Raw genomic sequence first — 17,218 nt, forward strand, 5'->3', positions numbered from 1 at the left:
CAAATAGGATGAAGATAAAATAAGAACCAATGAGCCAACACACATGTATTAAGCTTTTTTTTTGTGCCAAGTATTAAGCTAAGTCCTGAGAAAGCAAAAAAAAAAAAAGACAAAAAATCAGTCCTTGCTCTCATATTCTAATGGGGGAAACTACATGTGAAAAACTAGGTAAATCAAGATATATAAAGAATAGATGGAAAGTAATCTGAGAAGAGAAGGCACTAGTAGCTATGAGGAATGGGAAAGACCTCTTTTAGAATGCAGAATTTGAACTGAGTCTTGTAGGAAGCCAAGAAAACTCAGAGATGGAGGTGAGAGAGTTAAAGTGCTCGCTAAAATGGAGAAAGTCAGAACAATCAATTGTGAAAATGGAATTATATGAAAAGAAAAGAGTATATCCAATCTGAATCCGATTTTGTCTGAGGGTAGATTTCCCCTATGGAGTCATTCAGAATGCTCTTCATTGCCAAAACAAGATAGAGACAAGGAAGTAGTAAAGAACAAAAAGAGAATATTTCTAGCTCATTTGTCCTTCTGTAAATTATACTTGATGCTGATACCTGTCACTCAAGAACATGCATTAGGACCATCTGATCAAAGGATTTAGAGATCTAAAGCATCTTAATAGTCAACCAATCTACTTCCATCACTTAGAAGATGATGAAACTGAGGCCCCATTATGGGAGGTAATTTGTGCAAAGTCATATAGGTGTCTGGTGCCTATGTGCTTCATAAATTCTGTCATACTAGTCTGTCAACAACATTTATTAAGGAGCGACCATGTGCCAGGTACTGTCCTATGTGTTACGGATACAAAAACAGGTAAAAGACAGCACTTATTCTCAAGGAGCATGCAGTCTAGTGGTGGAGACAACTTGCATACAACTCTGTACAAGCAAGAAATAAACAGGATGAATTTGAGATAATCAACAGAGGGAGCATCATTTAAAGAGATAATAATGATGACAATAGGATAAGTACTGGACCTGTAATGTCATTGCTTCAGGGAACTCTGATGAAGAAACTTCCTCTCTCAATGAAGGGCAATACCTTCTTGGAGATTCATAATCTAGAGAACTGCCTGGGACACAAGTTAAGCCACTTGTCGAGGGTCACACAGCTATGGCCTAGAGGCAGAATTTGAACTCGTCTTTCCGGCTTCGACACTAGCTTTCTGTCCAGTATACTATGCTGCCAAAGATAATTATAACTTTGCATAATGATATAATCTACCTTTTATAGCAACCCAAAACAAACAATTTTTCAAATGGTTTTTAGTCCTCCTGGGCCCTATCTGCTTTTATAGGCATGATTACAGAATGGCAGAAAAATTGATGGCAGGGTACTTAGGATCACACAGTTTTTAGAGCAGCTATAAACATTAAATGAGCTGTGTATTATAAATATCAGATGCATGTCCAATGATCAATGAAGTGACATTCAACTAGAGGAACTGGATCATATCAATCCATATAATATTAATATAAATGAAACCAGAAGAAAACAATAAAGTTGCATCGAAATGAAATGATGACACACTTATTTTCCTCAGAAAGACAAATAAAGGAGTTGGTTTTATTGTCCATACAAAGCAACAAGAAACATTCTTTTATGGGATATTTAGGCACTTCATATTTTAGTCTTCATGTCAAATGTTTACAAAAAAAATACCATTGTAATTTCTGTTCAAATATCTGCTATAGTAGAAGAGTTAGATAAATTCTACAAATAATGCAGTGAGACCCTCCAAATTAAATCAAAACGTATTTTTGATATTAGGTGACTTCAATTCAAAAGTGGGCATAGAGGGGCAGCTAGGTGGTGCAGTGGATAGAGAACCAGCCCTGAAGTCAGGAGGACCTGAGTTCAAATCTGACCTCAGACCAAACACTTGACACTTACTAGCTGTGTGACCCTGGGAAAGTCACTTAACCTCAATTGCCTAAAAAAAATGAAATAAAATAAATAAACAGATAAATAAAGCAAAAGTGGGCACAGGTGACAAATAAAAACAATTTAAATGAATAAATAAATAAATGGTGGAAAATTAGTTCCGGAGTTAGAAAGGAGAGACACCATAAACTTACAGAACGCACAGAAGCCCAACACATATGCATCATAAATACTTTCTTCAGATAAAGAACTGAGAAGTATTATACATGGTAAGTACCAGATGTCAAAACAAAAACTGAAACTGATTATATTTTAACAGACTGGAAGTAATTCATTACAGATCTGGGAATCGTTCCTGAATCATCTATCTGCGTATGGTAAGATACTAACTTGAGCATGGATAGAAATTCATGTAAACAAACCCTTCAAATTGGCCAAGATAAGGGGGAAAAAAGAATAATGACAAATGTTGGAAGGGCTGTGGGAAAACAGGCATATTAGGCATTTTTCATAAAGCTGTGAATTGATCTATCCATTTTAGAAAGCAATTTGGAATGATGTCCCAACAGTCACTAATCTGTGTATACTCTTTGGCCCAGTGATATATCATTAGTAGGCATATACCCCAACAAAAGATCAAAAGAAGAAGAAAATAACTCATATGTGCAAAAATATTTCTAGCAGCTCTTTTCCTACTATCATAAACTGGAAACAAAGGGGTTACCCCTCAATTGAGGAATGGTTAAATAAATTTTAGTATATAAATGCAACAGAATATTATTTGCCATAAGAAATAACGAAAGGGAAAGTTTCCAGAAAACCTGTACGACCTGATGCAGAATGAAGCAAGGTGAAACCAAGAGAACAGTTCATAAACTAACAACAATATAAAATAAAACAACTTTGAAAGAATAAGAATGCTGATCAATGAAATGAATGATCATGATTCCAGAGTACCAATGATGAAGCAGGCTATCTACCTCCTGACAGTGATGATATGCTCAAGATGCAAAATGAGACATATATTTCTGATGCTTATTTCAAGGGTTTTGTTTTTCTTTCATTTTTAATTTGGAGAGGGAGATAGGAAGTAGAGTGAAGAGAAGGATGTGGGAAGGCTGGAGGAAATCACAGAGAAGTAGAAAGTTACTTGAAAAATAAAGCAAGCCCTACATAATAAAGATTCACAATTTCATGTACAAACCTTTTATGTTCTACAATATAAGTGGCAATGCTCATTTTATTTGGTGTTCATTGAGGAAAAATGGGGGAAAATTAATATAAAATCAGAAAATAAAATGAGAAAAAATATGACATATAATTTAAACAACTCTAACCTGAACTATTCAAACAAGCTATGTATGCTAAAAAAAAATGAGAATGGATAAATTAATATCAATTAAAATGATTTAATGAAAATTTGGTTACTGAAATTAATTGCCATAATGAGAAGTCCAAAAGAGTATAAAAATGTCTAAATTAGCAAAAACATTTGATCTCCTCAAACACTGAGATAAAGGAGGCAAGTACAATACTAGTTTAGCATATAAACTTGTTTGCAAAGGAAAGAAAAAAGATAGATTATAAATTAATAAATAAGCATTTATAAAGTCTTTACTATGTGTCAGATAATGTGCTTAACACTGGAGACACAAATAATAGGACAGTCCCTACCTTCAAGGAATTCACATTTTAATAGGACAGAGGTTCTTAACATGGGGTCTACTGACATCTAAAATGATACTTTGATAACTGTATTTCAAAGTAATTTGTTTCCTTTAAAAATCCTAGGTATCTAATTTTATGCATTTAAAATACTATTCCGAGAAGGGGTCCATAGAATCACTGGACACAAAAAAGAGTTAAGAACCCCTGTCACAAGGGAAGACAACAAGTACATAGCCAGAATTGGAAGGAGATGGAATATGCACAGCAAGGAGATAACTAAAAAATGCAGTGCTATAACTGAGACTGGTCAAGAAAAAGTGAAATAATCAACCATCAAGAGCTTAGATTCACAAGGGTGCCGCCTTCAATTCCAGACAGAGGCAAAGGCTAAAGATCAGATGGCGTGCCAAGAAGATACTCTGGGAGTGAGAGCAGTATTGGTTCACAAAATATTAAGAAGCAGAGAAACGGAGAACAAGTCTACAGCAAAAACATTTGGCAGGGAAGTTCCAACTAAGTCATCTTAGTGACATTTAAGGATAGAAATGCAAGGACAACAAACAGATGAAAAATGGAAAAAATCTGTACAAAATGCAGAGAAGAGAAGGAAGGCCAGAAAGAAGTACAGATAGACGTATACTTTTTAGGCATCTCAAATTCAGCATGCCCCAGAGAGAACTCATCATCTTTCTTTTGAAATATTTCCCTTTTCTGAACTTCCCTGTTACTGTCTAGGGCAGAGGTCAGCAAACTAAGGCCTACCAGCCAAATCTGGTCCACCACCTGTTTTCGAATAGCTAGTGAGTGAAGAACAGATTTTACATTTTTAATGTTAAAACCATTCTTACTTTGTGGGCTGCAGGCCATACAAGCTTAGTTTGCTGACCCTGATATAGAGCACCACCTTCTTCCCAATGACCTAGGCCCTCAATATCAGCGTCATCTTCAACTCCTCAATCTTATTCATGCCATGACTTCACATAGGTAATTGATATCATAATGTTTGTTTATTATATATTAAATTATATATAGATATATTACATATATGCATATGTATTACATGTGTTTCACCTACATAATATAATATCTTCTCAAGGGGAGGGGGAGAGGCAGGAGGGAGAGAATTTGGAACTCAAAATTTAAAAAAAAGAATAAAGTGGGTTTTTTCACATGTAATTTGGAAATGTTTAATGAAATATACAAAATTCATATATTTTTAAATCTTATTTATGCCACAATCCAATCCATTACCAAACCTTGTCATTGCTACCTTTACAGCACCCTTCCTATATGTATGCCCCTTTCTCTCTACTCATACAGCTATAACCCTAGTTCAAGTCCTTATCATCTCTTGCCTAGAGTCTTGCAACAATCTTCAAACCAATTTCCCTTTGTCATCTGTCTCAACTCTAATCTATCCTCCCTTGGGCTGTCAAGGTGATTTTTCTAAATCATAGGTATCATCATGTCACCCTCTTGCTCAATGACTTTCAATGGCTCTTTATTACTAGCAAGACCAAACATAAAGTTATGTGTTTTTCATTTAAAGCTCTTCATAACCTGAGCCCTTCCTACCTTTTCACTTTACTTATACTTTGCTCCCCTTCATTAATTCCACAATCCAACTATATCGGCCTACTTAATGTTCCTCAAACGAAACACTCATCTTCCATTTCCTTGCCTTTGCAACGGCTGTCTTCCATGTCCTGAATAGTCCCTGACTCCGTCCTCCTCCTTCAAGTTTCCCTGGCTTCCTTTGAAACTCAGATGAAAGTCCTCTCTCATAAAGAGGACTTTTCAGCCCCCTTCCCCCTCCTCCCTCCCAGCAGCAAATACCTTCCTCTTCCAGATTACTTTCATCTGATATGTATAAATCATATAGGCATCTAATTATTTACATGTTGTCTTATCCATTAAACTAAACCTTGAAAGCAGGGAGGGACTGCCTTTTTTTGGCTTTCAGTGTACCTCCATCACTTATCACAATAACTGTTACAAAGAAAATGCTTAACAAATGCTTTTGACGGACAATACTGGAAAATTAGGAAATTACTATTTATATTAACAAAGGGACTCTGATTTCAAAAATGAATTCAACACAGTGTCCTTTAAATAGAAATTTCCTTTGTGCCTATAAAATATGACTTGTTTTAACAAAACATAAGAATTTTATTTGCAAGGACATACATATGTGTATATATATATATATATATATATATATATATATATATATATATGTGTGTGTGTGTGTGTGTGTGTGTACACATATACACATATACATATGTATATATACATATATATATATATATATATATATATATATATACATAGACACATAGATATGTGATAAAAGGAAGGAATTCTTGAATTTATATGTGCTGAAGGATTACTGCAGCAAATAACACACGTTCATATTCTAGAATTTTAAGGCTTACAAATTGCTTTCTTCAATCTGATAAATAAATTAGGTGGTATCAACCTAGTTAAAAAGGAATATCCTGGACAGGAGACTGGTTTGTGCTGTTTTGCCTGTATATTGACCATGCCTACTGTCCTGCTGATAGTAGGTGTTTTAATAAATGATAATTCTAAATAAATGATATTCTAAAATTCTAAAATAAAGTCTAGTTAGCTTGAATTCCCATTTTATAGATACAGGAAGTGAGATATAGAAAAGTTAAGGGACTTGCTTATTGTGACACAGCTTCCCAGCCAAATGAAACGGACATTGAACTATGAGTCAGGAAACCTGGGTTCAAATTCCAGCTAAGCTACTAGCATGCTACATGACCTCAGACAAATCACTTCATTCTAGGTTTTAGTTTCTTCAATTGAAAATGTTGTTGTTCAGTTATTTCAGTCGTGTTTGACTCTTTGACTCCATTTGGGGTTTTCTTCGCAAAGACACTTGGAGTGGTTTGCCATTTCCTTCTCCAGCTCATTTTTCAGATGAGGAAGTGAGGGAACATGGTTAAGTGACTTGTTCAGGGTCACACAGCTAGTAAGTGTCTGAGGTCACATTTGAACTCAGGTCTTCCTAACTCCAGGCCTGGCCCTCTAACTACTGTGACATCAGGAATAGTTGAGCACAATACCTGGTGTATGATAGGTCTTCGATAAATGTTAGATGTTTGATAGATTGACTTAAGCTCTTTTCATTACTATCTATGTTATATGAATTTCTAAGTGACAGATTCAAAAGAATAAACCCTTTTTTTCTGACCTCAAGCCCTGTGCTCTTAGTACTAGCACTGCTTTCTCTCTCAGGAAGTACCTAATAATTAAGATGGCACTTTCTGGGACAAAAATAAGACCTTCATCTGGAATAACATGTACTGCACTGGGTACCATTTATATTATAAGAAACATGGAGGTTCTCTCTTACCTTGAAGTGTATACATCATAGGGGAACACAATTTTGAAGAATTTAAGTAAAGAGTGCTGGCATTGTGGTAGAAAAAGTACTGTTGTGTAGTTTGAAGAGCCAGCTGCTAGTCCATTAGTTACCACCGAGTGACCCTGGGCAAGTCATCTTACTTCTATGGAATTACCTTTCCTGTAAAATGAGTTTTGTACTGGATGACTCCAAGAGTGTTTTTTTCCAACTCTAAGATTCGCTGTTAAGTGCTTATTACAGTATCATTCCAATCCAACCTAACAGGCATTCATTAAATTTATGGCATTTGCAAGGTACGTGATAGGGGGCTGCAGGTACAAAGGCAAAATTTTAAAAGTCCTGCCCTCAAGTAGCTTACATTCTAGAGCTGGGAGGGAGGAGAACATGTGTAAACAGATCAGCACACACAGGATGATTTGAGGGCAGAATAAGCACTAACAACTGAAACAAGGAGACAGGATCATGCAGGACTTCAAAAAGAAGACTGTACCTAAGCTGTTTTGGAGTAAGCTAGAAGTGCTGAGAAAATCTGAGATGCAGGGGTTGAGTGTGGTATGTATGTCAGTCATGGGACACAAGAAAGAGGAAATTCTATGCAGGCTAGACAGGTTAGAATAGAGAGTACTTGAGGCCAAGGAATCCAACACATTAAGTTTGGAAAGGTAAGGCCAACCTGAGGACCTTGTGTTTTTATCTTGGAGAAGACTGATCTGAAGCCACTGGAGTTTCTGGAGAAGGGGAACAGCAGTTGTGAGGACAGGTTACATACAGCTCTGATGAAAGATGATTTGGGTCTAAACTAGGGTGGTGGCCATGAAACCAGAGAAAAGCAAATGGATCTGAGAGATACTTCAGAAGTAGAATGTAAAAGAAATGGTAGGTTAAGTCGGGGAGGAGTAAAAGTGAAAGGGGAAAAATTGAAGATTTCAAACAACATAATGTTTTATCTATTCCCTATTATATATGCCCTCCCTACTAGCTTTTAGCAGCTTTGTTTGCAACCTTTATCCTGACACAAGCATCCTGGGGAGCCATCCTGAGTACTCAATATCTGCTTGTCTCCCAATCTCTATGAGTGAATCTCCTAGCAATTAGGCAAAGGACTCCCACAAATTGTTTACAGACCATTAGTTATCACCTTGGAGAGCTATATGGGGCAGCATCATCATTTTCCATCAGAAGTCCTTTATATACCATTTCTGCGTCAGCAGAAGACTGGGTAGAATCATTCCAGTGCATAATGGACTGTACAACTCTGATTATGACAGACAGTTCCGAGTTGCACTCAAGGTCATTGGCCTGAGCAGGCTATTCCACTCCTTTCCCCAAGCCCTTCCCAGCAGTTCTCCCTTCTCTTTGCTGTTACAAAAATATGGGAGATCATATAAGTTGAAAGAGATTTCAGAAATGATCTAGTACACTTCTCTCATTTTACCAACTGTGAAAGCACAGGTAGAAAAGTGACTTGGCCAAGGTCACACACTGGGGTGGGAATGTATTAGGAGGGGTGCTATTAAAATCCAAGGTATATACTCTTGTCTCTTAAATCCAATGTGCTTCCAGATATTTAGAAGGTGGGGGAGCAATTTTAACCACTCTTTCATTCAAATATTCTAGGCAAAGGTTAGGAGGGCAGGTTTGGGGATGTCTGTCCCATTTCAATAGCCAAGTCAGATTCCAATAGCCATTACCACTAGGAGACTGGAAAAATAAACAATAAACTAAAAAGATAACCATAGAAGTCAATAAACTGCTGTGGTCACGGGGGGGGGGGGAAGTTGGGCAAAAAGCATTTCCCGTTTTTATTCTTTTTGGTAACAGGATCCCCTTTGCCCTTCATAAACTCGGGGTGGGGTGAGGGAGAGGCTCTAGACAAGAGTGGCTATTTTTTTCTTTTGCCTCCTGGCCCAGCAGTACCCCTTTCTGTTACAGCACCTGTTGTAACACCAGTTGGCAGGGGGAGGGGAGGAAAGAGAGAAGAAGAAGGAGGAGGAGAAGAAGGAGAAGAAGAAGAAGAAGAAGAAGAAGAAGAAGAAGAAGAGAAGAAGAAGAAGAAGAAGAAGAAGAAGAAGAAGAAGAAGAAGAAGAAGAAGAAGAAGAAGAAGAAGAAAGAGGAGGAGAAGGAGGGGGAGAGGGGGAGGAGGGGGAGGGGGAGGAGGGGGAGGGAGAGAGAGGGAGGGAGAGAGAGAGAGGGAGAGAGAGAGAGAGAGAGAGAGAGAGAGAGAGAGAGAGAGAGAGAGCTGCTGCCGCCACCGTCCCCCCTCTGCACTACTTCCTCTCTCCCCCGCTCGCCTCCCTCTCCCATCTGCCTCCGCAGCAGCAGCAGCAGCCGCCTCTAGACAGGACCTTGCAGCAGCTCAACCCCAGCCTCTTTTCTGCGGGCTCGCCTCCGCCTGGGGCTCCAGTTTCTGACCTCAGTCTGCAGCTCTGGGCCAGGCACATCATCCCCTCCTCCTCCTAAGCCTCGGCCGGTGCTGCTACAGCCACGGGACTGGGGAGAAAAAAGGGGGAGGAGAAAGCGAGTTTTCTCCATGCAAACTTTTCCTGCTCTCCCTCCCCCAATCTGAAGACAACTGGAGAAGTACCGAAGCTCTGCACCGGGGGCAAGACGAGTGCATCGGCGAGCAGGGGTGGGGGGCGGGAGGGGGGATGGATGGGGAGAGAAGCACCATGGGGACCCTGAACTGCTGATTTTTTTTTAAATTTTTTCCCCCCTTGGACTTGAGTAAAGAGACTAGGAGGGAGAGGGAAAAAAGCACATCACCCAAACAAGGTGAACTTTCGTCGCGTAAAACTCAAACCAGGTGCTGGAGTGAGAGGAGAGCGACTGCTGCTCACTGAGCAGCCGCCTGCCTGGCCCTCCCCACCGCCGACTGAGCAGAAGAACAGGAGTCGTCTTCGGGGGGGTGGGGGGGTGGGAGCTGTTGCTCCACTCCTCACCCTGCCATCTGGGACCATCTCCGGCTCGTCTCGCCCGCCCGCTGTCCAGCTCCGGCAAACACTGCTACCAAGCCTTTCCCCCCCACCACACACACACACACACACACTTTTTTTCCCTCTCCCCCCCTTTGGGGGTGGGTGGGGGGTGGGGCAGGGGCAAGGGGGGAGGGGGAAGGGGAAGAAAAGCTGCATCCATTGGCAGCTTTGTTATTGATCAGGATCGGCTCCTTTGAAGCTCCACTTCGCTCCCCAGCTCGCCTTTTTCTTGGATTTTCGTCCCTTTCTGGTTCCCAAAGCTGACAGGTGCTTGGGAGTTGCTGCAAGTGACTTGTCTCCTCTTCCCTCTCCGCTCCCCCACCTCCCCCCCTTTACTTTCTCCCGGTCGCGTGTGCAGTTTACCAGCGCTCCCCCCCCCTCCCGCCCCCCACCAGTTCGGCACAGCTCAGAATTGTTTAAACCTTGGGAAACTGGTTCAGGTCCAGATTTTGCTTTGATCCTTCAAAACACACACACACACACACACACACACACACACACACAAAACTGGAGACACAGAAGAGGGCTCTAGGAAAAAGTTTTGGATGGGATTATGTGGAAACTACCCTGCGATTCTCTGCCGCCAGAGCAGGCTCAGTGCTTTCACCCCAAGGCAGCCTTCTCCTGGTGGTGGTGAAAGAGAATCGGGACTTGACGATCTAAGAGAGCCTGGTGTGTGTGATCTCTCCCCTTAATCAGCCAAATGCACCTCATCGGGGTACTGCTGCTGACATCTGCCCTGGCCAGCCAGAGATATGGAACTCAGGCTGAGTCCAATCTGAGTAGTAAATTCCAGTTCTCCACCAACAAGGAGCAAAACGGTAAGACTTCCCCCCACCCCCACCCCCGCCTCTTTCTTTCTTCCCTCCTTCCTTCCTTTTTTCCCCCCTTTTTTTTCCCTCCTTGTTTCTTGGTCTCTGCTCATTAAAATTATGCCTTTTGGTGTGCGTGGGTACGTGCAATACAGACATGCCCATAAGTGATAGTCTACCCATGCAAATGTGCGCGCGGTGCATTGGCACGGGATGTCCGAGGTTACGTGTAGTTTGCAACTTCAGAAGCTGACCAAGCTCTGACAATGTGATGTGAGTGCAACTGCAGCCTAGCTAAAATGAGAAAAATGTTAGCAGGATTGTGAACTTTTCATTTAAGCTTATTGCAAAACCTTTCAGTGGCCGAGGAGAGAGTTTGAGAATCTGCTTTGAAAGGCCACAATGAATGAGACTTGGCAGGTTTGACTTTATGGGTGTGTGAGAGAGAGAGAATATACATATACAGCATAAGTGTGTTACTGTCACTTTAGGAAACTTATCACTCTCATTAAGTAATGCACTATAGGTTTAAAAAAAGAGCACCAATTAAACAACTAGAAAATAAGAGAAAAAAAATACAGAGACTTCTTGGAAAGATTTTAAGAAAATTGAAAATGTGCCTCCCCCACTGCTTTTTTTTTTAAATGCACCTTTGTACTCCTAAGTCCTTAACTCTCTAGTGTTGTGTTTTTGTATGTGTTGTTGAATGAAGACTATTTTGTGTGTGTGCTGGAAACTAGCTAATCCTGCATAGGAAATGAGAATTACTTTCAGCTTTCAAGTGTACCTGAAATGTTTAGAAAACTCTCAAAGGCAAGTTCCCTTGGGCTGGGACTGAGCAGAGCTGGAGAAAGGCCCCTTTCATAGAGCCAGGACAGCTTCAGGGTGTGTAATTTGCTTAGCCTCTGAACCCCATATGATTTACATTATTCCGATTTCGAAGCACCTTTTCTCTTGATCTACCATTATGAAGTCATTTTTAAGAACACTGTAAATAGAAATATTATACTGCCCATGAAACCACAATGTTAATGCAGACTGTCTAAAATTAGACCATTAAGCACCCTGTTTTCAAGTGGTGACTGGTAATGTTGCAAGAAAAAAATAGAAATATTCATGTTTCATATTAGTTTGTATGACATTTCTTCAGCATGCAGGAATGCCATTACTTCACATTGTCCAGGCCAAACCAACACAAATGCATACCTAGAAAATCAGGGATGGAGTGTGTAATAACTTTAAACCACAATAACTGAAAAGACAGTTTAAGTACTGTGGTGAGTAACAACTTCAGCTTTGAACTTGAGACATTAGAAGTGTTTGTCTTCACTGAAGCCTGATTCAACACAGTTCACAAATTTGGATAAAAATAGAGAACTCATGGGCCTTTTTGCAGATGTTTGAATTAATAGAATATATGATATAAAAGATGGCCAAATTTCACCACAGAGATTAATATTGCTGTTTCTTACTACTTTATATTGGAATGACATGTAGACATACCTGAGCTGTTGATCAAAAAGCAACCCAGGGTCAGTCTCTAATCTGAGGAATTGCAAAGGGCTCTGGGAAAAGTGATCAAAAGAATTACAGACCCAACTATACCCTGAGGAGAGTGATATCAGACTAACCTTTGTCCTTAGTTCAGTAAAATACTTGTCACTTTAAAACTATTGCATCTCATGCAGATAACTTTTCCCCCAATTTAAGTGCTCCAAATTAAAAACACTATTGACCTCTTTTCATTCTATGGCTGTATTCCTCCCCCCACCCCGTACTCTCTGCCCTCCACCTGTCACCTGACATCATTTCTCTTTCTTTGTGGCCCTTTCACTGTGATTCACTCATCACTTGTGGGGTGGGGGTAGGGGAAGATCGCTTGTCCTTGCCTGGCCATTTTCTTCATCTACTACTTTCTGGTTGTTAACATACCCATGAGGCTATCAGATTCAGGTAAGAGAGGAGTTCATTAAGTCAAGCCACATTCTGTCCCTTCTAGGAGAGACCCAACCCTTTTCTGAAGATTCGTGCCCCCTTGTATCCTAATCAGGTGGCAAGTGTTTCTGCTAAGTTTAGCTCTCCTGGGTACTAGAAGCCAGGAGGGGGGCTGGAACAGTGGAGCTGGCCTAATGGCCTTTATGGGCCAAGGAGAAGAGGACCTAAGAGCACTAGGGGGCAGTATGGAGCTGTTGTCCTGCACATGCTCAGGTAGATTTTCTATTTCATAATTTTAAGTTTTGAAGGGATAACAGGTAGACTTCTAAAGAGAACTCCTAAATTGTATAGGCTGCCTTTTAATGCCACTCACTGTAAGTTCCCTTTCCTTGTGCCAGTGTTTCTGACTGAATTGTTGATTTATTCCTAGTTATTGCTTTCTTGTGAAACTGGCTCAATTCTATAACCACAAAATTCCCTACAGATGTTCCTTTGTAAATGACATCAGCTTCCGGCTCTCTATCCTCGCCTCACCCAGTCATTGTACTATTCCTTGCATGTTCTTCAAACTGCCAGACCCTAGAGGGCCATATTGATTCAGGGTGGCCATGGTGATCCTTTTTTGGCCTTTGTTCATTCTCAACTTCAAGGATCCCCACAAGCTTGGATGGGTTCCAAGAACTCTCAAGGGTTCTGGTCCCTGCTTAAACTGGCTCCAGGCCTACCCCAGTTGACAGGAAGCAGTAATGGTACATTGGATTTGTAGCTAGAAGACATGGGTTCAAATGCCAGTCCTTCTAAATTTAGTTCCTTATATGACTTTGATGAACTCTTGAGTTTCTTGATGAACTCTTGAAGTCCCATCTATCTGTCAGTCAACCTTCTTTCCCAGTCTATACTGAAAGTTTTGTTTTGTTTTGTTTTTGTGGAAAGATGCAATTTATGATTAGCTTTTTGGTTTATAGCTCAATTTTGGCTTGTGATTCTTTATCACCTATCTGCAAAAATAAATTCAGTTCCCTTATGCATTTGTGGTTTTATTTCATAATATAATTATTTGTGTATTATTTCATATCTCCTAACTAGGTCCTTAAAAGCATAGACTATGTCTTTCTTAAATATTCTTTCTCTCCCAGTGCTTGCAAGTCTTCACACAGGTCTTCACACATACTGAATTGAATGGGAAAAGTAACTTTCAGATAACTCATCTACTTTTTTAAGTGTGCAAACTTGAAATTGGCTGATTTTTACGCATATATTTCTAAAATATATTCTATATTCTAATATATATTCTATATTCTTCCTACTTAATGAAATTATTGAAGGTATTTTAATCTTTCTTATCAACTTAGAGGTCATTATTTATAGCTGACTTGTACTATGCATGACTATAGTGATGCATCAGGGTGCTTTGAGGGCTTAGGACTTTTTATCCTCATGGTAAATGGTCCCAGGTTCCTAAGGGTTTTACAAATTCCTGTGTCTTTTAATGTTGTGCTTTAGTTTCTGCTTTTTCACCATTGGTCCTTACTGTTGCTGTCAATGTGCCTGCTTCTAGCTTTGCCCCTCCCTTCCCAATTTCCTGCTTACAAACTGTCAGGCTAGGAAACTAGATAACTAAGTTTTTTGGAATGTCTAAATTAAGAGTAAATAGATTCTAAATGGAATCAAGGTATTCTCACTTGAGGAAATTGGATGGATTTTAAGGGCATGGACTTGTAACCTAATTTTGGCTGTTAGGAGCCTTTTTGTGGTTTCTTGATGGGATGCTTCTTTTTTTGGGGGGGTGTTAGGCAATGGGGTTAAGTGACTTGCCCAGGGTCACACAGCAAGTAAGTGTTATGTTTCTGAGGCTGCATTTGAACTCAGGTCCTTCTGAATCCAGGGCCGATGCTCTATCCACTACGCCACCTAGCTGCCCCGATGGGATGCTTCTTAAGAACCTCTCTGCCGACATTTGAGGTTGTCACGCAGTTGAGGTATCACTAGATTAAAAAACCTAAACAAAAAATCCTGAAAAAAACCCACCTTTTCTCCCCCACTGTCATAAACCTTTTCCCAATGCCATTGCCTGGTCTATTTTTACTTTATTGCTAAAAGCTAAGCATGTAGCACTTTGGAGTTGGTGGAGCTGCATGCCTGTTTCATTTCCTTGACCTTGTTAGAACATGGTTTTTAGGATTTCTCTCATTGCCCATTTCTTTTAGTAGCAATGTAGTAGATATGAAACGGCGGTCAGACAGCTAACTTTAGTTATGTTACAGTGTTGTGGACTTTTGAAGTTTGATTTATTTTGTGTAGTTTACTATTATCCATAAATTATACACTTGTATGTGTGTATGCCTATATATTCATATCTTCTTCCTTGATGATTAAGGAAATGTAAAATGAATTCAGTTAAATTTTTAATAAATTTTAAAAATTCAGTAGAGTAGAGGCAAATAGATTTGGGCAGGAAAACACTTTGTAGAATGCAAATCCACAGTATGTCACACTTCTTTCTCTTCCCTCTTATAGCCCACATTGGCCAAACACGCTTCTCTCCCTTTAAGATGCTTGTGATTTCAGTGAACATAGAATACTGAATCCCATTTTAGCTCTTGATTTCTATAGTAGTTATTGGTATCACTGGTCATTAATCATAAAGTAATATTTACATAAAGCTTCCTCTAAGTGCTTGAGAGGTAGGTGCTATTCTCCTCATTTTATAGATGAGGAAACTGAGGTAAGCAAGGTTAAAGTGACTTGCCCAGAGCCACACAATATCTGAGATCAAATTTAACTCAGGTCTTCCTGACTCCAGGTAGTCTACTTGTTTCAATACCTAACTGCCCCATAAGGTTGATTGAGGAAAGCAATGAAAATATAATAGGTGAAAAAAAATGTGGCATTTTAACGTTTACAAAGTGACTTTTGGACATTATCTTATCTGATCCTTATGCTGGCCCTGGGAACTCTTAATAGCTTACACTGATTATTAAAATTTCAGTATGAAGATTTATGCCTCAGAAGTCACCAAAGCTACATATCAGGGCTTGATTTGTTGTTTTGTGATTGCCTAAACTTAAGAAAGTGATGAAGAAAATGCTAATAATGTGGATTAAACATAAAAATACATTGTGAGGGCATTTTCCATCCCAGAAAACTGGTTGTTAAATATTTACCAGAATAACACTTAGAGACAGATAACTTTATTATCCATGTTTACCAGATGAAGAAACAGATCTAAAGTAGTTGTCATTTGTTGAAGGTCATCCAGGTGGTCCATGTTAAAGTTGAGATTATTGTGGATTCACACGTATTGGTTCTTCAGACTCAGAGGCCAGTATGCGATCTATCCAACTGCTTCTTGTATGGCTTGCTCTACAAAGTTGGAAAACTGAAATTCAGTTTTTGGTTCTGTCAGAGTGAACGACCAATTATCTGAACTTTCACATCAATGTAACACATAGGTGTGGGGATTACTCCATTCATAACTATAATTTGAAGTATGCCACAAGACCACATCATTCACAAAATATCTCCCAAATATCTTGACTGATAACAGTCCTTCTTCTATTTGTCTAACTTGGTTAAATGATTCTGTATAAAAAGCTGAAATTTTATCTTACTTGTTACCTGGGTAGACTGATGCATTAGGGTGGAGGAGTTGATCAGACCAGCCTGTTTTTACCCAGCAGAGAGCAAGACAGTTTGGGGGTGGGGAAGGATGGAGGGCTTATGATCTAGACAAAAAAGGGACCTATTTAGAAGAGGAAAAGATTGGGACAAAGAATGAGCATGGTATTGCAGCACTGTTCAGGGATGGCAAGTCAAAATGTGATACGAATCCAAAAATTCCCACTACAACACCATGCTCCTTCTACTGGAAACTTTGAACATGGCTTGTAGGCTGACTTGCGCAAACATTCTTTTTTTCAGATCTCACATTTTTTATCAAAATGTGCCATTGCCAATACACATACTGGGTGAATGGTGGTGTCAGTCCTGGTGAGCATACCTTAGGGTCCTATTAATGATCAAGTGGCATTAACATGAGGCACTATGGCGTAGTGATGAACACATTTGACTTAAATCCAGAAGAGCTTGGTCAAATCCTAGCTGTGACATTTACTGATTGTGACTGAACTTTTTTGTATCTGTTTCTTCATTTGTAAAATGAGAGACTGAACTCCATGGCTTCCAGAAGTCCGGTTCCATCTACAAATCTGCAATTCTCCCACAAGGTTTCTCTATCTGCTTCTTAGAGGGGGCAGTGTGATATGGTGAATAGAAGGCTAGCTGGACTTGGCTTCAGAAAGACCACGATTCTAATCCTACCTTTACCACATAAAAGTTGTGTGATGAAAGTATCACTTCAACCCTTTGAGCTTCAGTTTCCTTATCTGCAAAATGAGGATAATTGTACCTATAGTATAGACCTCACGGAGTTGTGAAACTCAAAATGAGATAATGTGTGAAATATGTGTGGACACATTGACAACTTTAAAAAGCTATTAAATTATCAAATATTATTCTTGTCTGACTTGAGTATTTA

The 17,218-nt window shown here is 39.6% G+C and overlaps 1 protein-coding gene across 1 annotated transcript in view; it reads left to right on the top strand.

Annotated features, from left to right (window-relative positions):
- The first annotated feature begins 10,048 nt into the window (after nucleotides 1–10,048).
- Nucleotides 10,049–17,218, top strand: part of PDGFC (platelet derived growth factor C) — a 236,160-nt gene continuing 228,990 nt past the window's right edge. The window contains exon 1 of the mRNA XM_020994096.2: nucleotides 10,049–10,755. Coding sequence (XP_020849755.1) covers nucleotides 10,638–10,755 — 118 coding nt within the window. The 5' untranslated portion in view covers nucleotides 10,049–10,637. The remainder of the gene's footprint in view (nucleotides 10,756–17,218) is intronic.

The sequence above is a fragment of the Phascolarctos cinereus genome, unplaced genomic scaffold (genome assembly GCF_003287225.1).
Source record: "Phascolarctos cinereus isolate Bilbo 61053 unplaced genomic scaffold, phaCin_HiC Scaffold_9;HRSCAF=440, whole genome shotgun sequence".
Classification (NCBI taxonomy): Eukaryota; Metazoa; Chordata; class Mammalia; order Diprotodontia; family Phascolarctidae; genus Phascolarctos; species Phascolarctos cinereus.